The sequence below is a fragment of the Cyprinus carpio genome, chromosome B5, assembly GCF_018340385.1.
Source record: "Cyprinus carpio isolate SPL01 chromosome B5, ASM1834038v1, whole genome shotgun sequence".
Lineage (NCBI taxonomy): Eukaryota > Metazoa > Chordata > Actinopteri > Cypriniformes > Cyprinidae > Cyprinus > Cyprinus carpio.
The window spans coordinates 18333537-18357322 of NC_056601.1; the positions used below are offsets into that span (position 1 = coordinate 18333537).

The window sequence follows — 23786 nt, forward strand, 5'->3', positions numbered from 1 at the left end:
AAATCTCCTCAGTATAGTTAAAACTATCAAAACATCTTTAGCCTTTCATTTCTAACACTTTAATGTTTTCTCCAAAATGTAACAAGGGTATTTACTGCTTTTAAATTGTGTTTTAGATCTAGGGATCTAGATTTTTATTTTATTTTTCCAATTTAAAGAGCTAATTAATGAGCTAAGTGGTTTACCAGCAGCTTGATTGCAAGTGTGATACTGCTTTTAACCCTTCTACATAGCCTATAGATGTGAAAGTGCACTATCCAAACTTAAATTGTTATAATTCATGAACTAATACATTTTGTAATATGATTTTGAAGTACCATTTCCATGGCAATGCAGTATCCGGTTTATAAACAACTATGGTAATGGTTTTCACAGGATGTATTTTGAGGTTTTAAGCTTTCAATTGATATATAATTTATGATGATTTCTAAAACACGATAGGGAAAAATGAAACATTTTAGATTTAAGTTATGATGTACTATATTTTTGAGGTGCACCCTTGTCATAAATTAATCTATTACTGTTCCTACATAATTAGTAACAAAAAACAGTGGTAAAATATCTATTTAGGAGGAGACCTTTTCAACGCTATATAGTTTGTCATGATTAGATTAGGATTTATTTGTAATATGGTGAAGTAAACTATCATCCCTCTGGGGGAAGGGTGACACTTAACTTTATTTTAAGGTTGTTACAGTGTAATTATATATTTAGGTACTGAGTTAATTAAGTACATGTACTTACGGTTGGGGTTATGATTAGGGTTTGGCTTATGGTTACTAACAATTAATTATGCATAATTAATATTATAATAATAAGTGTAACGTGTAACAAGGACACTGTAAAATAAAGAGGCTGTTTTGTAGCCTTCGATCTTCTCAGCCAATGAAAATTGTTCCAAAAGAAGCAAAAACATCAAGCTTTGTTTGTCATTAAGAAACACACAGACTTTAAGCTGGACTGAAAAAGCATATATAAGTGGAGTGGAGCAAGCATTCTGTGCTCACTTATATCCATTTCCCCCCAGTTCTTCACTAGAAAGAGAAATGCTCCAGCTTTCAGGAAACCCACTGCTTGCTCCAGGCAAATTCTCTCCACTTCCACTGTGCACATGGTCTTTATTTATTTTCTTTATTTTTAAAGTCTATGCTACATAACAGCACTTGACTTTTGGTCAAAGACTTGACTTTTGTGGGGAAGTCGTGGCCTAATGGTTAGAGAGTCGGACTCCCAATCGAAGGGTTGTGAGTTCGAGTCTCGGGCCGGCAGGAATTGTTGGTGGGGGGAGTGCATGTACAGTTCTCTCTCCACCTTCAATACCATGACTTAGGTGCCCTTGAGCAAGGCATCGAACCCCCAACTGCTCCCCGGGCGCCGCAGCATAAAAATGGCTGCCCACTGCTCCGGGTGTGTGTTCACAGTGTGTGTGTGTTCACTGCTCTGTGTGTGTGCACTTCGGATGGGTTAAATGCAGAGCACGAATTCTGAGTATGGGTCACCATACTTGGCTGAATGTCACGTCACTTTCACTTTCACTTTCACAAATAGGCCCACCACCAAGATGTGAGTTAATACTCTTTACAAAATGAACAAGTACAACCTCTGTAGTTGATAAAGCACTTTCTTATTTTACTACTTCTACACTTTAAAACGAAAGAAAGAAAGAAAGAAAGAAAGAAAGAAAGAAAGAAAGAAAGAAAGAAAGAAAGTGCAGTTGCTTCAAAATGTGAACATTTGAGAAATATTTTCAAGTAATGTTTACCACAGGCCCATTTTTTCTCATAATTTAAAAAAACAACTAAATCTGTATTCTGTTTTAAATATAAAGACATATAAAGAAATATACACATTTCATGAATGCTATGTTTCAGTGTAACATTAAAGATCGTTTATTTTTTCTGCCGTAGCATGTCCTGACCATAGCAGGGGACTTTTATTTTAAAAGCACAGGCGCATTAAACCGGAAACAGAGGCTATGGTGTTTTGATATTTTTTACACGCTTCTGCTCTCTCACTTTCCACTGGTGAGTTCTCCTCTCTTTAGTTGTTACTTGGAACAGTCAAAGGCAATAATTACAGACCTTTTACAGCTGGTTGTAAACAGTTATTGTACTGTAAGCTAGTGAACTGGTGTTATGTTCTAGCGCTCTTCGGCAAATGAGCTCCATGTTTTGCTTTCATTTGTGATTTCATCATTGATTTAAAAATTTCTCATTTACAATTTTAGCATGACACACTATCAAGGCAGCAGATTTCCAGTATAATGTGTTTGAGTGTGGAGATGTTTATCATTTGGCAACGAACATTTATTGTTTTATTCTGCCTGTTACATTGTTAAAGTTTTTTTAAGTGAAAATAAAAATCAAAATGGTTAGGATGATATAATTAAAAATGATCTGTTTTCAGATTGTTGTCTCCAAACTGACTGTTTTGTTTGTAAAGCTGAAGGCAGTTGATGCTTGCTCTGGCTGAGGAGGACGATGTTGCCTAGAGGTTACGTTTTTTCCCATAAAGATGGGCAATCTGAACATATATTCCAGCAGATTCTACCTCACACCGTGTCCCAGCAACAGAGGACTGAAGCCCATCTGAATGTAACCAAGTGAGTGGATATTGTGCTTCTGAAATTGTGCATTATGTTTTGTGAATTCATTTGATTTCTTCATTTCTGTCTCCATAGCTTCATTGGTCCACTGATGAATGTTCCTCGTTTGATTCCAACCTATCAGTGGACACCAGCGGAACAACCTGATGTTTCTTTCAGACCAAATGACGTAAAAGGAAGCAACAGAAAGTAAGCAGCACGCTGGCATCTTGAGCATGTGACCACAAACCACTAGAATTCATGTCACTACTCTGGATTTCATTCAGTGGGGTTTGTTAAGTTCTTTGCCTCTAACAAAATGTAATTTACTGTGGCAGGAGAAGGAGAGATAATCACAGTCAGAATGACCTGAAGAGACAGTGCTTCGGTTCTCCAGGTCCTCACAACCAGCCTGCAAGAAATGCCAACTTTACCTCCCATCCGGCGACTGGACTGGGGTCAAGCAAAGAAATGTGTAATTCTTATTCCAGCGTCCCCACATGCTCATCTGCCGTCTCTAAGACTGGAGGCTGTGTGCCATCTTTGAGAGAGGGGTCCCATCAGAGCGACTTTCACCCATCATCAGTCAGTGATAAGGTGAACACACAAATAAAAGCCAGGAATGCTGGCTGACTTTGTCACATGACCTTTATTTGATATATACACACAAGTTAATGGCAAAGTGTATATTTTTCAGTATTATGTTTATTATTCTTCTGCCCACAGCTAAGTCAGCAGATTCTCAACCTGTTTCATGCTTGTGAGCAACAGAATGATGATCTGGAGAAGAAGGAACATTGCCGAGCAGCACTGCAGAGGGACATCCAGACAATCTTCCCATGTACATTACACTCAATATTTACAGATATTATGACTGGGATCTTCTCTAGCCATGGTTTAAAAGAAAAGTTCACCCAAAAATTAAAATTTGCTGAGATTGTACCCACCTTCAGGCCATCCAAGAGTTTGTTTCTTCATTGAAACAGATTTAGGGATATTAAGCATTACATCACTTGCTCAGCAAAGGATCTCTGCAGTGAATGGGTGCCGTCAGAATGAGAGTCCAAACAGCTGATAAAAATAACACAATAATGCACAAATAATTTACACAAAACCAGTCCATCAATTAACATCTCAGGACGCACCCATTAATTGCAGAAGATCCATTGCTGAGCAAGTGATGTAATGCTACAGTTCTCTAAATCGGTCCTGATGAGGAAACAAACTCATCTACGTCTTGAATGAGTACATTTTCAGCATTTATTTTATTTTTTTGGTGAGCTATTATTATCTTTTATTAATCTTTTGCATTCTTTATGAACTTGTTCTAATATTTCAAACTTTGCTCTATTTTTGTTCAAGGTGCACAAGTCTTCTTGGCCGGGTCATCTCTAAATGGCTTTGGTAGTCGCAGCAGTGATGCAGATCTTTGTCTTGTCATTGAAGAGGGAACGGTAGGTGTGTTCTTGAGGAAAGATGCTTTTAGTTCTGTCCAAATAGTTGCTATACTAATTAGTGGTCGACCGATATAACACCAAGGCTGATATATCGGCCGATATGTGACATTTTCCAAATATCGGCATCGGCCGATAAGTTTTTCTTCTTGGCCAATGTGTTCGAGGTGGGACTCTTATTTTGACGGCCCTGAGAGGGGTCGCGCCTGAGCACACAGCACACATTCTCCTTCTTGTTCGCTGTCGTAGTTTAGTGGATAGAAGTCTGTCTAATAATCAGATAGAACGGTTAAACAAAGGAATTAATGTATACAAAAAGTATTATAACAATTGCTTTTATATTATAAGTAATAGAAAGGCAAACATTATAATACTTTCTTGTTTGCTGTCAGCATTGAGCAAATATGCATTTATATCATTTAAACAAATCTTTGAATGGCTAATGAACAATTAATTTCACAAACTTAGTCAAATCCAGCTGTAAGATCTTGTGAAGTGTGCATTTTTATCCAGCATGATCGCGTGTTCTCTGTGTGACGGTCGGTCCAAGTTAATTAAATGCTTTAAACTTTAAACTCTGATTTCAAATTATGTTGCACTTTATGCATTTGCCCACTGTCATATTCATGTCATTTTCACTGTGTGCTGTATGTAAAATGAGTGTTAGCCTTAGCTTTATTTGAAAAATATGATTCCTGATTGCACACAAACTTCCAAGAATACACTAGTTACAGTGTTCACTTCCTTTCTAATTATATTTTTATAAAATATTTATTTATTTGTGAAAAATACTTTTTCATCTAAAGCATAACTATGTTTATTTTACTTATTTATTTTTTAATCCACTGTTAAAAGATTTTAAATTTCTTAAATATTAATTAAAATAATAATAAAAATTATATCTGCTTTATATTGGCTATCGGCCCCCCTGCTTTCCAAGATATCGGCATCGGCTGTCAGAAAACCAATATCAGTCGACCACTAATAGTAATTGTTCAGGCTTTGCTGTCTTAGGTATAACTCTCTACATACTTCTTCGTAGGTAAACCACAGAAAAGATGCAGTATATGTTCTTAGTCTTGTGCGGAAGTTGTTTTACACACTGTGTAAGTGATTTGCCATACATACATCATTAAACATACAGCCATTTCCCTGTAAACTTCTTTTTGTTTCATCCACTAATGGCATTACTGCTGTTTCACAGCTTACATTGAGAGACCTCAGCTCATCAGAGCTAAAGTGCCCATTCTGAAGTTCAGGGACAGAGTCAGGTAGGTCTTTTCAGTTTTTGTGTTGTATTTGAAGGCAGAAATAGGTGTGCCTACACTACCATTCAATTTTTTTTTTTTTTTTTTTTTTTTTTAAAGAAAGGATGCATTAAATTGGTCAAAAGTTACAGTAAAGGTCTTTTTTTTTTAAAGATAAGATTTTATAAAAGATTTCTATTTCATTTCTTTTGTACATCCTATTCATAATATATGTATTATAATACAGAAAAAACTGTATCACAGTGTCCACAAAAATAAGCAGCAACTGTTTGAGCATTTAAATAATAAGAAATGTTTATTAAAATGATTAGAATTAAAACTGAGTAATGGCTGCTAAAAATTCAGTTTTGCCATCATAGAAATAAATTACATTAAATTATATTAAAATGTTAAATTGTAATCATATTTAAAAGTATTAGCATTTTTCTTTTTTTTTTCTTTTTGCATATTTTTGATCAAATAATAAAAAATATGTAATTTTGAAAGCTAGGTAAGTATAACTGACTACTTTCTAAAATATGTAAAAAAAAATCTTACCAAACCCAAACCTTTGAACTATAGTGAACTATATTTAACCAGCACTGGCAGTGTGAATGTAACAAGCATGAAAGTCATGAAAGGCAGTATCATCTGAAAACAAAAGATCAATGTAGCTAACCCAAGCTAACCACAGTTTTTCTGGAATTCTTTTACATGCCAGTGGTGTGGAGTTTGACTTGAACTTTAACAACACTGTTGGTATCAGAAACACCTTCTTACTGCGGACATATGCCTATGGTAAGATCAGAAATGTTCAGAATTGTGTACCTAATTTAAATCTTTCTGAAAATGTTATTTATTAATTTTTATATTAATTTCAGTTGAAAAACGCGTTCGTCCTATCATCCTTGTAATAAAGAAATGGGCCAGTCATCACCGCATCAATGATGCCAGCCGAGGAACACTGAGCAGCTACACGCTGGTTCTTATGGTCCTGCATTACCTTCAGAGTAAGTCATTTTTCTAACGTTTTGGATTTAGGTCTAACACACTAAACATTGGACTGTCCGTTTGGACTGAGAGGGCAGTGAGTCTTAAAAAATATGCAAGCTTTAAAGCTTTCTTGTGCTTTTCTGCTTTTGTTGTTCTAAATGTTTATTGTTTCAACCTCATATAGCTCTTCCTGAACCTGTCATTCCATGCCTTCAAATGGATTATCCAGTAAGCAAATTGCCTAATGAATAAATGACACACAAAAATATGCTTTTGTTAAGAATTTACTTCATGTTGCAACCATTTCTTTCAGGAGTGCTTCAACCCTAAGATGGACATTCATCTTGTGCCAAGTGGACCAAGCAATATTCCGGCTTTTGTGTCTAAAAACCAGTCATCCCTGGGAGACTTGCTCCTGGGTTTCCTGAAGTACTATGCCACTGTTTTCAAGTAAGTAACATTATTGATTTAGGGCACACATCATTGGCATTGATCAAACCTATATTTTAGGCAAAACAAGAAAACATTCTGAAACATTTTTATTCTAGGTCACTTCATTTTGTTATCTCTGAATTTGTAGTGTTATAACACATAACCCTCCTGTTGTGTTCCAATCTTTTTGACCTGCAGAGGTCCAAAGTTAATGCTAGTTAATGTTATCACTTTGGACTTAAACCCACTAACTTTGCACAAACAGTGTATAATAACTAAAAATTTGTGGTGTGCACAGTCAAAAATTGCATATATATGTCTTGTTATACTATATATTATTACTAGGACTGCATGATAAATCACATGCGATATTTAATGCACAACTTGTCAGTAAAGCCGGTTCTGTAATCACCAGTAAATCTCCATCACGTGCGTGCTTTCACATGGAGCAGCATTTACTACACAGAGCCGCTGTTCACTGACAAGCTGTCAAAACCACGATCATATTTTGCGCAGCTTGTCAGTGAAGAACGACTCTGTGTAGTAAATGCTGCTCCATGTGAAAGCATGTACGTGATGGATATAAAAATGCAGCCCTAATTATTACTAAATATTGCATTCAATCTTTTTACTAACTTGTTTTCAGTCAGCACAGATTTCGTATTTCTTTTTGGAACCGATTGTTCGTAAGACTCAGACTGAGCTTAAGAATCTCAGTTTTTGAGTGAACAGGAGGCCTACGACCAGACAGTTCCAAAAAGAAAAAACCTACAGGATTTCCAATGCATTGATTTATATGTGGCGGCCCACCACAATATCAACATAGACCACATTGACAAATAGATTTTCCTTTTCCCGTTTAAAATTTATTTTACTTTTTAAAATGGGTAAAATCTTAATTCGGTGTAGAGCTGAAGTTGTCATGTTGACTGGTTTTAGCACATCTCTCTCACATGACAGTGGACGAAATTAAAAAATATCTAAAATGGTTTCAATACTCAGTTACAGCATTTTCTTTTTATTGGGCTACATCGATTGCTGGGTGCATTCGTCCATATTAGGGATTTCCTGGAACGTTCTATTGCCATACTATTGTCCAGTATAAATGATATATACATTACATGAGTGTAGTCACTTATGCTCACACCATCCTGTTTTGGGTAAAAATAGGAAAAATAATACTTCTCTCTAAAGAAATATGAAGTAAATCCATGCATTTTTCTCCAGTGTTTTACCACCTCAAGAAGTTTTCATTAATGTAAAAATATACCTCATAGTCATGTTCTAGCCTTGTTAAATTGTTATGCCATTATAGTTGTGGCTTTTTAGCAAATGGTATCGTATATCAATATTTTATTGTATCAAAGTTATAAATTACAGTAAATTCCCCCAGGGGCAGTGCCACCACAAATAGTGTGTAACTCTGTGATAAATGCTTATCTGTGCAAATTGAAAGAAAACAAGTTGACGAAAAGATTGAATCCAAGATTTGATGATAATATAGCATAATGAGAGATTTGCAAGCAAAAAAAAAGTCATTTTCTGTCATTTTTGACATAGAACAGCACAGCACAAGGGTAAATAATTGTCAATCAAATATGTAATGTTTGTATCCCAGTTTACACAGCAGATAAGATTTACTTGTAATAGATATGGGGCAGTGTTGCTTACAAAAACTAGCCTAAATCTAAGCCACCTGCAAAGCTCCTGTTTCATGTCACTTTGCTAGACTGACAACAGCAGGTGAAATTCTGGCTTTGCATGTGGCCCGGGTCCAGATGGCCCGCTCTAATACTCATAACACTCTAGATATGTGCATATGCTTCTTTGAATAAACAAGTCTGAATGCACTGAAAAGCATGTCTCTACAGTTAATTGTTATATTTCCACAGATGGGATAAGCATGTGATCTCTGTGCGTGAGGCAAAAACTCTCCCCAAGACCTATTGCAGAGAATGGAGAGATAAGTTCATTTGTGTAGAAGGTAAACAGTCCCAAAAACATTGTACATCATGTACTGAAAGAGTACATAAGAACAACAGTTGTTTTTCTTAAAGTTTATCAGTCGCCAAGAACTTGAATATTTATATTCTGTTTTAGAACCATTTGATCGTACAAACACAGCCAGAGCTGTTCACGAGAAGGTTAAATTTGAAGCCATTAAAGCAGAATTTACAGAGGTAAGCCTCCTTAAATCAGCAATAAAAATATAAATATGTTTAATTAATATTAAGATATAAATTTTTTTTTTTGTAAACTCATGATATCTTAAGTAACTAAAATAAGCATCTCAATGTTTTAAAGTAATGATGTAATCTCTCTCTCTCGCACTGTCTCTGGAATTTGTATTTACATTTGCGAAATACTGTTCTGATCTTATTTATGAACAAGGTCTGTTGCAACAGCACTGAGTTTGTTTGGTAATGAGCTTTTATTGTTCATTTACAGTCCTACCAGGTTCTGCAGCTGAGAAAAGATCTCAGCTCCATCCTGCCTCTCAAAAATACAAGACCAAAAAGATAGCATGTCCCCAGATAAGAATAAACATACAGTTTGGATTAAACCTGGAGTCTTCAATTATACATTGTCAGAAGAAATGCTTTACTCCTTTACAGAGGGCTTTTGGGTATACTGGATCTTTTGGAATGTGTTGAGCCAAATCCATTGAGCTGACTAGAGTATTATCTGGTCCCTAGTCAGGAACATCAGTGTATATGCGAGTTGTACATGAAACATCAGACACTGAGCAATATCTTTTGCCCATATGGTACACAGTCTGCATTTAGATAATGAATTAGCTGTTGCAAAAACATTTTTTCTCTGAGCATTTTTGGGGTTTATTAGCCAATATAATCCTTTTCTAGCTCACTGAAATCAAAGCAAAATGATATGAAAAATATCCTGACAATTTTTCTGTGATCTTTGTTTTCCTTAAAAACCCCAAATTGTAAAAAAACACCTTTTTCTGGCAACTGACTACTTTTACCTAACATTTTCAGTGATTACATTTCTATTGGTTTCTTATATTCTGTCATGTTTTGTATCATTTGTACAGTCTTTTAAATGTTTATTTATCTGATTAAAATGTCACTATGAAATTGTAATTTGCCTTTTGTCACTTATTTGCTTTTAGTCTCCTTTACATGTTTTATTGGTGAGAACTTTTAAATTGGATACATTTCTGCATGGCAGTAACACTTTCAACTGCTGGTAAATGTGTTTTGTTTTAATGTAGTACAGCATCCTTTAATGGGTTGTTATTCTCGATTCATAGCATGATGTGAGTTTGGGTGGTGTTAATATGGCTGTCTGGAAGGGACAGAGAGTAAAATTAGCTCAGTCAAAGAAAACTGACACTACGGTGGCCAGAGTCCTCGTGTCCCTCGCGGACATGGCGGTGCTCTCTGCGTCTCATGTTACAGGGGACACCGCCGCAGATTCGTCCAAGCTTTACTGTTCACGACATAGTTAACCATGTCCTATTGTTTAAAATTTGAGAAGGAAATCAAATATATGGGACAATATCCTTAACTGGGGTTACGAAAAACGGGGACACCTGTGACACTTTTCCCAAGTACGCAGCCTTGAGCTCAAGAATATTTGTAATCTATTTACAGCAGCCGCTGACTAAGACGAACTGCGCTCGACGAGACATGATCCCAACGCGAAGCTGCACTCTCCAAGACTGGGTTTTATTTTAAAATAACACTACCATATTTCGATTTTCAAAATGAATCGTGCTTTGAAAGGGGAACGTGAGGGGGCAGAGCCAGAGATGGAGGAAATGCAGGACGTGGTGGGGTCAGGAATAATGGACATCGACGACGAAGAGGAGATTGAGGAACTTCATAAAAGGTAGTTTCCCGCGGGTGCTCTCGAGTTAAAAAATTTCATTCAGCTAGGTCTTCTTAAATAAAATTGTGCTGGGTGATCTATAAACCCCCAAGGGCTGTGTTCAAAAAATATATGTATTTATATATATGACCATATATATGACAAGTGCAACTCTATGGTACCTATAGGCCTATATATATTTATATAGTATAATATTTTCGTTCATTAGCATTTTCAACCCTTTCCAACATTTTGGTGACCAAAAACAAGTCTGAGGTAACCATAGGAACAGTTTTGGCAGTGTAACCAACTTATTTTCAAGTAAAGTTGCTAAAGGCAGGTCGTTTTGTTGCTAAATGACGTTGTGACATTATGATGTCATTATGTAACCATAATGCAAAACTGCATCATTGCATAGAATACACATTGAAATTACTCATATCTTAGCAAAGAATATAATCTGAAATATGTTCATTTAGATTTGTTTGTAAAAAATAATAAACATTTAATATATATTATTTGTAAAAGTAATAGGCCTATAAAAACATTTGTATTACATATTTTTAAATGCAATGTTGAATTATTGAAAAGTTACACATTTTTCTACATTTTAGCTTATGTATTCTCTAAATAACTAGTAAAACTACACATTATTAACAATTACAGTCTTAAGCAGTGCATTGGTAGCAAGCCAAAAGCTACACTCTAAATCTAAGGAAAATTTTCGGTTTTTATTTTTACCAGCATTTTACCTGTATTTTAAATTACACATTGCATTTTGATAGATAGATAGATAGATAATTTTTTTTGAGATAAGATCAACAGTATACCCAACTGATTAACAATTTTAGGTGCAAACTAACAACTATGGTGTATCATAAATGAACAATTATTATTGAACAAGTGCAACTAGCAACTTGATTCACATGTGATGTGTATACTGCTAGGCACCTCCCTCCAATTCTCTAATTCTCTCTCCTTGGCTGGCTAGCTGTTCAATAGTTTCTTCTTTTTGTGTGGTTAAGCACTAAACATGACATTTGCCATATGATGCCTCAGACTAGAATATTCTACACCACATTTCTTTGTTGAAACATTTCTGAACTCTTTTTGGTTAGTTTAAAGGAAGTTGTGCAAGATCCATCAGTGAAGCCTAAACTCCAGTGCCTGATGGTGGACCCGTCGTTCTCCATGGTGACGGTACAGAGTGAGGACAGTGGGATAGTATGGGAGACTGCTTCCAGTAGATGCTCAACTCCATGGGCTTCAGAGGGAAGCTCACCGTCTGAACAGTACAGCCTGGAAGGTTCTGGAACACAGGGGAATATTGTGATCATAATGGATGAAGACAGAATTAAGAGGAAAAAGACAAGCAGCAGAGGCAAGCTGGCTGACCGATTTAAAAAGTCAAGCATCAGACTACCAAAAAGTCGGATAGGTGAGGAAAGACCTGCAATGACTGAGGTGTCTCTGCCGAATATCAGATCTGAAAACAATGAGGATGGTCAGTCTGCTGCAAGCAAGGATCAAGATCTTTTTAGTTTAATATCAGAAGGTTTCGAAATACTCAATATTGTTGTACCTTCAAAGCTTGCTACAGTAGATGAGGAAGATAGCGGTGAACTGGTGGAGAATTTGACCTACTTGGATGATACCCCAAAGATAAAATCCAAATATAAGCATGAACCTGTTGCTACAAACAGTTGTCCTGTGAACACAGAGACAGACATTGAGGAAATAAAGCTAAAAGAAAGTTTGAAGGAATCGTCCCAGGTCTCTGCTGAGAAGCAACCAAAGAAGGATGAAACTCATATGGACTATCTTGAAAAATTCACATTGTTAGATGAGCAGGCGCCTAGTGATAGCACTACACTGACAGAAAAACCTGTACCAGAAGTTACTGTCCAGCCAGAGGAACATCAGGTGACTCAGAAAGAACCAAAAGCAGATGAAGCCATTGATGAGGATTCTTTTGTAATTATCAGTGATGTTGACATTGCAGGTGAACATCTTGATGAAGTGTTCTATGGAAATAAGTTCAATGCAGAGCCTGTGGTTCCCCATGAGTATGAGGACCGAAATGGAAGAACGGCAAAAGAGATCTCTAAAACTCTGAAAGTGAGTGGATCGGTCTTATTTGGAAGTCAGGAATGTATCCTCACACCTGTATATCTCCCCACCGGACCACCAAAGATCATAGATCAAGTTCTTCTTGAGGAGCCACGAGCAATGTCCTTCCATTACTCAGACCTTTATGAGGACGCATTAGGAGACCGAAAGAAAGAAGACGACTTCTCAGATACAGAGAGTGTCGTTTCCGAAAGGTCTTTCAAAAGGCGATACTCTGATTCTGACGACGGAGATGGTTATCTGGAGAAATTTATACTGAAGGATGAAAGCCCAGTGGTTGCTGATGTGCCTAAGGCTAAAGAGCAGGAAGGTGGGGGAAAATTTGCATGGTCACAAAGTAAATTCGAACTCACTGGATGTTTAGAAAGAGCACAAGAAGAAAATGGTGAAGTAACTGCCGAACAACCATGTGTGCAGGATAAAAATGAAAGTGAAGTGCAGTGTGAGTCCACAGGGTGTTGTTCAGAGGGGCACTGTGCTCCAAGAATCCACCCAGAGATGGAAAAGATCATAAGAAGAAAGGTCACATCAGACGACCTGGTTTCGAAGCATAGTAGGATGGATGAAAAGCAATGTGATGTCACTGTCATTATCAAGGACAGTATCACAAAAACAAGTGACACTGATGACACGCGACCTCATGAAGTCCTTGAGCCAGAAAGCAAAACCACAAATAAAGAAGAACACAGTGAACAAGAACAAATAAGTCAGACCCAGAATGCTCATATTCAAGTGTCTGGGGGTTTAACGCATGAAGATGTTATTAAAGCTAAAGATAAATTTGAAATTCTGCCTGAAACAAAGAGCTCAGAGAAAATCCAGGCTGATGCACCACATGCAGTTGAAAACATTAGTGTTTCTGAGACCAGTGCGGATAAACGTCACCAAGCAGCTGATGTCATTCAGGAAACAAGTATTACTGCTAAAAATGACAAAGGGAAGACTAGTATATCCAAGACACAAGACAAAATTATAGAGCCAAATATAACTCAAAGGATTGATAAAGACATAGTAAAACGAGAACCACCAGAAATATTTTCTCAGGAGATTATCAGTATCAAAGAACCTCTGTTAGATAAAAAAGAACCTCCTAAAACTGAAGAACCTTTGAAAGCAGAGGTCAAGCCTTCAGGAGAGACTGAAACAAGCACAACAGATGCTACTAAAACTGAACATTCTGAATCTAAAGCCTTAGAAATCGACATCCGTGAGAATGGAGAAATACTTGCTGTAGTTGAGGATAAAGTGAGTGAAGGATTAATACCCAAGAAGGAGGAACAAAAGCAAGTACTTGACAGAATTGGTGCAGCAGAAGAGGTTGAGGCCCGTGTCGGTACAGCAGAAGTGTTAACAGAACTTGAAATGAAGCCAGAGTCTGAAATTACATCAGTTCGGAGAGCTTCAGAAAAATCACATTCGTGTGAAACAGATACAGCAAACGCTGAGCTTCAGACTAAACCTGAGATTACAAGTGAGGAGAAAACATATCCAGAATTACAAAATGAATTCAGTGCAAAAAACGAGAAAGCCAAAGCGGACACAGGTACAGATGAGGCACCCGTGGTAAAACAAAGGTTGGAAAAGCAAAAGGGACATATTGATGTACCTGAGATTGAACCTGGGGTTGCAGAAAAACACGAGAAAGTTGAGGAAATTAAGGTAGATGTTACAGAGGAAGCAGATCATAAAGTCGGCACCACAAAAGAGCCAGTTCAGAATGAGATACCTGCTGAGAAAAGAGTGACAACAGAGATTAAAGAAATAATTGATTCAAGCCAAGAGTATAGCTTATTGTTAGCTAATGACATGAAGGCATCTGCTCGAGAAAGCATAGAGCTGATGAGAGTAACAGAAGATGTAAACGACTTATTAAAAGTAAAAATGTCACCTGTTGAACCAACAAAGGAGGCACAGGTAGAAGAACATAGTGAAATAAATGACGTGGCCATATTAACCAGAGAGATCCCAGTGAAAGAATCATCCCTTGGTAGGACAGATATTGAGAGCAAGATGTTACCTCTAACCTCAACAGAAACTTCAGAGGAAGGAAAGAAATCACAAATGTATGATGCACAGATTGAAGATATAACATACCTACCAGAACCCATTTCACCTCCTCCTCCAGTTGAGGAGAACGATACCTCAGCAATGAGAGTTTCACCTTTAGAGCCAAAGGATAGTGTGAAAGTTTATGAAGATATACAAAGAGGAGGACGCCTAAGTAGGAATAAAAATGTCTTCTCACAATTGCGAAGTTTTACCCCTCAGGAGGACCTGTCGGCCTTGAGCTGCGACCAAGATTTGCAGCAGGAAATTGCAGAGGATCTTGATTTTGAGATGGTCACTGAACAAGAGGCAAGACAATCTAAACAAGCTATAGCTGAGGATGGGCACCATGTACAAGTCGGACTGTCAGATCAAACCCTGGAAACTGGCTTTGAATTTCTTGAGGGCTTAGATAGTGCCCAGATGGCAGAATATGAACAAAAGGAACTTGAAATTCAACCAATGGATGCATTCTGCCTTGTTTGTCGTTGCCCAGTACTGTTGAGTGAGGCCGAGCATCAAAACCATGAGATGGCCTCTTTGGATGAGGCCTTTGACAGTATTAAGGTAAGCTAAGAGTGCTAAGACATGATTTCCTGACATCTGCTTGACATCTGATCTTTTTCAGCTGGCCTGTCTGGAGAGCTTACATTATGAGGTCACTGATTGCTCAAGTGTTTAATTCAAAAGGACTCTTCAAGTGTCTAATATTTCCAAATGATAAAAACACATAATTGGGTGTAAAACAAAATCAAATGTGTTGTCTATACAAAAATGTTTTAAGTAAACATCAGGTAGAGACAGTGAAAGATTGCTTACTTTTACTGGCCTTTGACAGCATTCATAGCAGATGAGTCAGGGCCGACTGACTCATAGCAAGCCCTGAATGTCTCTCTGAAAGTAGACAGCTGTTTCCATGATTCATCTGTAGTTTATTCCAAAGGACTACACCACCAATATGATTTGACATTTGCAAGTATGAACGATCCAAAAGAGAAATGAAAGGAATAGAAGTTGCTCAATCATTCTGTATAAATGCTGAATATTTAGGCCTATTGTGTTCTGCACCTCAGAATATTTCATGATGTCTAATTAATTTCCCATGTGATAATGTTTTCAGAATCAGCTGAGTGAACTGATATCAGTTTTACAAGGAAGATCAGAGAACATTGAAGACTTTGTATCTGAGCTTGAGCTGGCATACAACACAGTGGAGGTATTTACATCGAAATGTGTTCATTTAAACATATGCAACATATCCTTTACCATTTGTGGTTTGCACTTTTTGAAATATTAAACAAACAAGTCATATCAAGTGACCAAAATATCATCAACACCTACTGTATAAATATTGGGTTGGACAGTGGAGGACCAAGACTAAGGTCAAAAAGATTAAGAAACCACTGCCCTTGAAATTGTGCTCCCACATCATCTTAGCATTGTGGAGGCGACTTTTGCACTCAGAAATCTGGAGTGAGAGTGTTGTAGTGCTTACGTTAGTGCACTGTCAGCTTGGGGATGCTATTAAGGCGAGAAAGGTTACTGAGAACTTATGTGCATGTTTATTGTGCTGTTCCCACAGGAGAACTTTAATGATTGTGAGAAGATCATAAAGGAGCACAATGAGGAGGTGGTGAAGCTGTTGATGGATCAGTATAATGAGATGTCTCAGGCCATGGAGGAGGAGAAAAAGGCCAAACTGGAGCAGCTGTACGACCAGATTGTCTCATTCCAGGAGAATATCGACAAGGCCAAGGAGACTATGGAGATGACAGCTAAGGAGGAGGAAGAGACAGACCCGCTTAAGTTTCTTTCTGTGAGGCTTACCTCAGTTGTGTGTTAGTTACTCGCTTAAAGTAGGTCACACATAAAGATTAGTTTTGATGTATTGATTTTAAAGCCATAGTTGCACTGAAAGCATTTTAAAGTGCTTAGCTAAGATTTGTTGAGAGAGACGATGAACTGTTGATGAACTCAAACCATTTTTTATTCACCCCTTTTCAGTCATCAAAAGATATCAATGTGAGGTAACTGAATGGCCTGAATTTATGTTGCATCAGTGGCTTGCTAACATTGAATGCTAATTACAATACTTTAGAAATTATCTGCATATTAAATTAATCAAAACAGAAGCTTGTTGTAATTGCCTTGTTGAGTTTGGTGTGTTAAAAACAATGTTTGAATGAAGTGTTTATAGCCATTAAATGAATAGAAATCTTATAATTTACTGCATGAGGTATTCACACGCTATGAAAAAATGTGATATACTGGATTACTTCTTAGTTTTTCAGTGTCTCCTTCCAGTGATCATTCTCTTCATTTTTTTCACATAGGCTGAATACAGCTTTGGAATCCACCATGTCACTAGAACTTGGTCCACGAGGGCTGCTGGTTTTTGAGGATTATGCCAAGGGCAAATCAGGCAATGGGAGGAAAAACAGACAAGCCATTCCAGGTGCACCTTAACAAAGATTTCCATTGCAAATAAACACCCTTCACTTTTTACTGACTTGAATTATCACTCATTTTGTAGTGCCTCAAAAACCGCATCTTCAGCCTCAACAGGCCAGTTCTGCAACCAGCACTTCTGTTACTGTGTATTGGAAAGTCAATGAGGATGACATTATTGACTGCTTCCAAGTCTACTGCATGGAAGAGCCACAAGGAGGTTAGACTAAAGGGAGAATGGGATTTTACTATCCACACTAAGAAAAAAAAACACAGTACCATTCATATATATATATATACATATACATATATATATATATACATATACATATATATATATATACACATACATATACATATATATACATATATATATATATATATATATACAAATATATATATATATATATATATACATATATATATATATATATATATATATACATATACATATATATATATATATATATATATATATATATATATATATATATATATATATATATATATATATGGGGCCCAGTGTTGTTTTGTACCACGCTAACTTTCATTGTATGGCATAAATATGTTGAAACATTTTTCAAAATATGAACATTTTTAAGCATAAACCATCCAATTGCCGCTGGCATAAAAACATGCCGGTCTGACTAATAAAAACACTTATTAGTAAGTAAAATGATGTCAGTGGGATGCTCAGATGAGCCGTGTGCTTCAGTTAAAGTGTGTTATATGTAATTGAATCTGCAGCGATCTCAGAGGAATACAGGGTGACTGTGAAGGAGAGCTACTGTAATCTAGAAGAGCTGGAACCGGATAAGTGTTATAAAGTGTGGGTGATGGCGGTGAACTACACAGGCTGCAGCATGCCGAGTGAGAGACTACCCTTCAGAACCGGTCAGTTTGCTCATCGTGTAAATCCCGTCTGACTCACCTGATGTTTTTTGAGAGCAAGAGGTCATGCTGCCATATGTATGTATGTCATAATATATCAATTTATAACGAGATGACCATGTGGAGTCTCTTTACGAGATCACTAACACTGAATGTGAATGAAAAATGTAAGTGTTTTTAATCCAGATTAAATATGTAGTGTTCACATTTAGCAGAACAAACCTGGGATTAGCTGTTAGTATGTTTTTGATGAGTTACTCAGTTCACTGTGTTTCCTCAGCTCCTTCTGTCCCGGTGATCCAGACAGAACAGTGCACAGTGCTGTGGGACACGGCCACGCTGCGTTGGAGCGCCGTTCAGCCCAGCGCTGTGGACAGCTTCACACTGGAGTACTGCCGCCAATACGCATGTGAGAGAGAGGGACTGAGGTACAGTTAACCGGTCTTATCCTCAGCTCTCTGTACAAGCATAAACAGAACTAGGGGTAAAGAGCAAAATGGCCAAATATGAAACCATCGGTTTTTCATGTTTTGGTTAATAATGTTAGGATAATTTTTTATTTATTTATTTTAAAGTCACCATGAATTGACAACTCTAATCAGTGTTATTTTAATATTAGAGTTACTATTATAGATTTTATTAATATTTTGAATTAGTTTATTTTATATTTTTTGTCTAACTTTTAATTTTTTTAAAGTTTAAGCAATTTTGTTGTGTGTTTTTGTCATTTTATTTGTTTTTGGAGTCTTTTAGTTATTTAGTACATCAAGTTAAATCAAAGGAAAATGAGAAATGTAGCTTGGACTACAAATAGTTGAAAATAAATAAGTCTGTTTTATTTTAGTTTATTTCAGTTAAAGTTTTATTACATGTAATGAAAGATTTAGTTAACTACATTATATTAACCCAGATTCAAAATTGTATTTTTTATGATATAATTTATTATATTATATTATATTATATTATATTATATTATATTATATTATATTATATTATATTATATTATATTATATTATATTATATTATATTATATTATATTATGCAAGAAAAAACATTCACAATTTCTGGTTTATGCTGACTTTATAGGTGAAGTGTATATTTTTACATTTTTTAACATCAAATATACTTATTGATAGCCATCAGGAGCATTTGCTATAAATATTTAATGTAGCATATTTTAGATACTAAGAGCTTGTATATTCAAATCCACTGAACACTGAGGATGAGGTTTCCCATGAGTCCTCAAGGGTGCACATCCGAGCAGGGTAAAGAGAGGTTAAGTCTGCGCTTATTGAAAACAGTCTCTCCTTACACAGATCCATATCTGGGATAAAAGGCTATGAGCAGAGGGTCCTCCTTCAGCCCAATGAAAATTACCTCTTCTACATCAAATCTGTGAATGCTGGAGGGGCCAGTGAGCAGAGCGAGGCGGCCCTTATCTCAACCAGAGGTCAGATTCACTGCTATTACAACATCAGCCTAAGATTCTCATATTGTATTATTCCTATTAAAGTGCAGTCACATATACCTGTTTTTTACAAAGTTCCATGGACAAAATCCAAGAGAAGCATGACAATGTTTGACAGCATCACTAAAATCTCACTTTTTAAATGATGTTCATTCTGTTTTTTGGTAATTGGTTGTTGTATGTTAGGTACAAGGTTACACTTCCTCAGCGAAACAGCAAACTCAGTGCTGAAGGTGTCAGAGGACACGAACTCAGTAGAGTACCCACATGACGTCTACAATGAAATGTCTTCTATCATAGAGTAAGTACCTTAAACAATTGTTTTCACTATTACAAAACTAACACTGTAGATACATACTTTATAAGTAGAAAAAAGTTCATTTGCAACTTCAAAGAGCCTGACATATGCTGTTTTCAGTGATGCACGAGTGTCTTGATTTACAGCAAATGCTTATGTATTTTAATTAACTTGTTCCCAGATGTCCAGCTGTTATGGCTGAGCTTTTACCTTCTCTTGGACATTACTACTGGGAGACGGAGGTGTCAAAGTGCAAAGCCTACCGCATTGGCATTGCATATCCAAATGTATCACAAACCAGCAGACTGGGGGAGAACAGTGCCTCCTGGTGTCTGCATTGTGTACCTACATCTATAAGGTATCCCATTCATGTCATGCTCTTGCATGTATTTGTGCATGCCTTTCATTATCCCACAGAGGATATCCATTAGATGTAAAGGTCATTGATTTTTTTTTTTTCTGGACCAGTAACATTTAAAACTTTGTCCAGCTAGAAAAGTGTGTTTATTTATTAGCTGCTCATTACAGTTTAAATAAACAACCTGGTAGGACATTTTGAGCACAATTCCAAACTATGGAAACACTGGTAATTAAGGCTCTTTAGCAGTTGGGGAGGTAAATTAACTGGTGCCACTTTGGTATATGAAAAAAAGTGTTCTCTCCTGTGGCTGTTTTTAAATGTGCTTTATAAATAAACTGAACTTGAACTTGATTTAATCTGTTTTCTCATTAAAATGATATCTTGGTCTTCCATAAAAACTTTTCGAAAAAAACAAAACAAAAATCCCTGGTCTAAAACTATGAAAGTACTGTGTACATTGTCTATGATAATAAAGTTTGAAAATCAGCAACTAGGGTGCTTGCCAATGGAAAGAACAATTTTATGAGTGCATCTGCACAAACATGTGAGAAAGGGGAATCAATGTCTTTACATTACTTCGCATATATAGTACTAAGTTTGGGGTTGTTAAGAAATTGTTTATATTTTAGAGAGTCTCTTTGTTCAAAAAAATACAGTAAAAAAAAAAATATATATATATATATATATATATATATATATATATATATATATATATATATATATATATATATAAAGTACAAAGCAAAAGTCTTAGGCCACTAGTATTTTCACCAGCTAAAAAACAGCTTTCAATCTTTTCCTGTAGTGTGTCAGTAGGAAATATCAGTTTACATGTCCAAACATTCTTTTTGCCATTAATTGTGATAATCCATTGAGATTTTTGTTTGCGCAAGGAGTCTGTGCTCCACACAGAGGTCTGATCTCATCATCATCATCAGTCTGTCTGGAATCACATGAAGAATCAGAACAAACTGAGACAGAAGAACTGTGGCAACGTCTCCAAGATGCTTCAAGAAACCTATCTGCAAAACTACAGCACTGTTAAAAGTTTTAGACACCTGTGTAAAAATGCTGTCAAAAATAATATCATAAATAGATTTTATCAGTTAACTTCTATTAACTAAATGAAATCAACATCTGGTGTGACCATCCTTTGCGTTTGAAGCAGCTTTTGACCTAGGTGCACTTGTGCATAGTTTTTCAGGGAGCTTTGCAGGTAGTTTCCTACTGATACACTACAGCAAAAAAACTTTTTATTTTAAATTTTTTTGTGAAAATACTAGTGGCCTAAGACTTGCACAGTACTGTATATATATATATATATATATATATATTTGACATATTTATTTTGTTGTACTATATGATATGTATTGTACATATATTATTTGATATATTTATCATGTTATATGAACCCTTCCTCTCTCCAGCTGCAGATTTGAACTGCTTCATGACCGTGTGGAGTCTGACATCTTTGTCATGGACATACCTGCGCGGATTGGCACTCTGTTGGACTACAGTCAGGGTCAGCTGTTCTTCTTCAATGCTCAGAACGGCCAGCTCTTGGGCACTTTTCGGCACACCTTCACTCAGCCTTGCCACCCTGTGTTTGTCCTGGAGCAGCCGGGTAATCTAGAACTAAAAATGACCATGGAGGTGCCGGAGTTTGTTAAGCACTGCTAGTTTACATGACTGAAGTCTCAGAACTCTGGGCTTGCTTGTGTGACAGGATATGAATCAAGTGATTCTTTCTTAATAGTAATAAATTGAAACCATATTGTGCTGTGACCTGAAGAATTGCTCAGTTGTATGGTATGACTGAAGAGATTATGAGGATATTTAGTTAGGGTGACCATATGTCCTCTTTTTCCCGGACATAACCTGGCAACGGTTTTCTAATTTACCAAAAAATGTCTTGGATTGGGCTTTGTTTTCCTGTTGTTTTTATACTCGCTGAAGGTAATGACCAACAGAGTGCAGGCAGTGTGCATAATCGACCAATCATGGCATGCGTGAAGGTGGGATCTACAGAGAACGTTCAAAGCAATGTATGAAGACCGCAGAGAGCACTTCCATAGGAAAACAAGCCAAAACCCAGACATTTTAGGCAATTTAGAAATCCTGGACAGGACATGTCCAGGAAAAAGGACATATGGTCACCCTAATTTAGTTTTGTGGAAAGAAGGATTGTTTTTGAAGCTGTGCTTTTAAACCCCTCCAGAAACAAGTTTTTTTTTTTTTGTTTTGGAGCTGTTGCGTTGTTTTTGTGTATATATATGAAACAGAAAGTGCACGCGACCAGTATTGTTGCTTTGTTGCTTATTACAGTATGTGACGATCCCCTGGATCACGTGATGTGCAGACATTCACATTCAGAGTCAGTGTATTTATTTTGGAAACTACAGGCTTCCGGGTTGTTTGAATAAAACAGATGTTGCTAATAATGCTGTCATAGCTAAATGGAGACACGTGTTTTGAGATGATGGGCAAGGCTTCACAAATGAGTGATGAAAATATTTATTTTTCTGTGGTTAACTATATTTACATGATTTGGTAGGAAAAGGTTATTTCACCATTTCCATTTCAAATTGTTGGTGGTCTGGATCTTACTTAATCACGAACTAAGCAAAAGGAAATGAACAGTTAAGAGATTTTAGTTTTCACTTCCAATGGATCATCACAGTATCACGTACATATATATATTTTTTCTTTTCTGCCATGAAAGCTTCTCTGTATGACAGTCAAAATCAGTTAAAATCACTTGCACAATAGAAAACACATTTAAATTCTATTTATTGTCTAATGGCCACATATTGTATGGATAGTATTTAATTTTCAAGTTGTTTGGTCTCTGTTTTGTAAAATCATTCTTTTAAATGTTTCTGTTGTCTAATCGTTTGGTAGTGATATGAATTAGTCTACTTGTATATTTATTTGTATTTCTGGAAACGACTGGACTGAATTAAAATGTGAACAAATGCTTCTGAATATTTTTAGTGTCAGTTAGATGTTTTTCTATCAGAGATGTTTTATAAACAACAAATTAAGCTCATAGATGAATTGAGATGTTAAAAAGTTTGGGGTCAGTGAGATTTTTAATGTTTAGGCTCACCAGTGTTGGATTTGTTTAAAAAATATTATGATGATTAATGAATAGTATTTTATTATTTGATAATAAAATAGTATTACCTATTTAAAATATCAGCTTTATACTTTAATGTATTTTAAAAATGTAATTTATTCCTGTGATGCAAAGCTGAATTTTCATCATCAGCCCTTACTTGTCTTCAGTGTAACACGATCCTTCTGAGATCATACTAATATTTGTTGCACAATATTTTTCTATTATCACTAATGTTGAAAACAGCTGTGCTGCTAATTTTTGTAGAAACCATAATCATTTTTTTTCAAGAGTTTGAGATAATAAAAGCATTTATTTAAAAGACATTTTTCTAACAATTTAAATGTTTACTTTTTTAAAAAGTATACATTCATTTTTATAAAATCTTACTGACCCTAAATATTTTATTTTAATATATTTTTGTGTGTTATTAACCCCTCTTCTTTCTATCTGTAAAATCGTAATTCATCATAGATGTTGGT

General features: G+C 36.1%; 2 protein-coding genes across 3 annotated transcripts; both read left to right on the forward strand.

The window, feature by feature from the left end:
- The first annotated feature begins 1930 nt into the window (after positions 1–1930).
- On the forward strand, positions 1931–9811 carry LOC109078822 (terminal nucleotidyltransferase 2). 2 transcript variants are annotated; one of them, XM_042724679.1, is made up of 15 exons: positions 1931–2024; positions 2443–2602; positions 2681–2794; positions 2923–3181; positions 3311–3425; positions 3947–4038; positions 5081–5144; positions 5243–5309; positions 6007–6083; positions 6167–6295; positions 6463–6506; positions 6592–6728; positions 8603–8694; positions 8811–8890; positions 9159–9811. In XM_042724679.1, exons 2-15 carry the CDS (start codon positions 2481–2483, stop codon positions 9231–9233), a joined length of 1467 nt encoding a protein of 488 aa, XP_042580613.1. In that variant the 5' UTR covers positions 1931–2024; positions 2443–2480; the 3' UTR covers positions 9234–9811. The 2 variants fall into 2 exon arrangements, with proteins under 2 accessions (XP_042580613.1, XP_042580611.1); XM_042724677.1 differs by having other exon boundaries at positions 1960–2024; positions 2407–2602.
- Positions 9812–10053: 242 nt separating this feature from the next.
- LOC109078839 (cardiomyopathy-associated protein 5-like) lies at positions 10054–23173 on the forward strand. The gene is made up of 13 exons (XM_042724676.1): positions 10054–10565; positions 11663–15287; positions 15841–15936; positions 16303–16536; positions 16725–16747; positions 17054–17175; positions 17254–17388; positions 17916–18062; positions 18340–18487; positions 19376–19509; positions 19714–19828; positions 20007–20183; positions 21614–23173. The coding sequence occupies exons 1-13, from the start codon at positions 10441–10443 to the stop codon at positions 21864–21866; spliced, it is 5334 nt and encodes a 1777-aa protein (XP_042580610.1). The 5' UTR covers positions 10054–10440; the 3' UTR covers positions 21867–23173.
- Positions 23174–23786: the final 613 nt, after the last annotated feature.

What these genes read in the sequence shown, in the direction of transcription:
- LOC109078822 (XM_042724679.1), top strand. Translation starts at nt 2,481, where the DNA reads ATGTTGCCTAGAGGTTACGTTTTTTCCCATAAAGATGGGCAATCTGAA. An exon ending in GTAAAAGGAAGCAACAGAAA is followed by an intron (nt 2,795 to 2,922) that starts GTAAGCAGCACG and finishes TTACTGTGGCAG; the next exon opens with GAGAAGGAGAGATAATCACA. An exon ending in TTAAAGCAGAATTTACAGAG is followed by an intron (nt 8,891 to 9,158) that starts GTAAGCCTCCTT and finishes GTTCATTTACAG; the next exon opens with TCCTACCAGGTTCTGCAGCT.
- LOC109078839 (XM_042724676.1), top strand. Translation starts at nt 10,441, where the DNA reads ATGAATCGTGCTTTGAAAGGGGAACGTGAGGGGGCAGAGCCAGAGATG. An exon ending in TGTGAGAGAGAGGGACTGAG is followed by an intron (nt 18,488 to 19,375) that starts GTACAGTTAACC and finishes CTCCTTACACAG; the next exon opens with ATCCATATCTGGGATAAAAG. An exon ending in GGCCCTTATCTCAACCAGAG is followed by an intron (nt 19,510 to 19,713) that starts GTCAGATTCACT and finishes GTTGTATGTTAG; the next exon opens with GTACAAGGTTACACTTCCTC.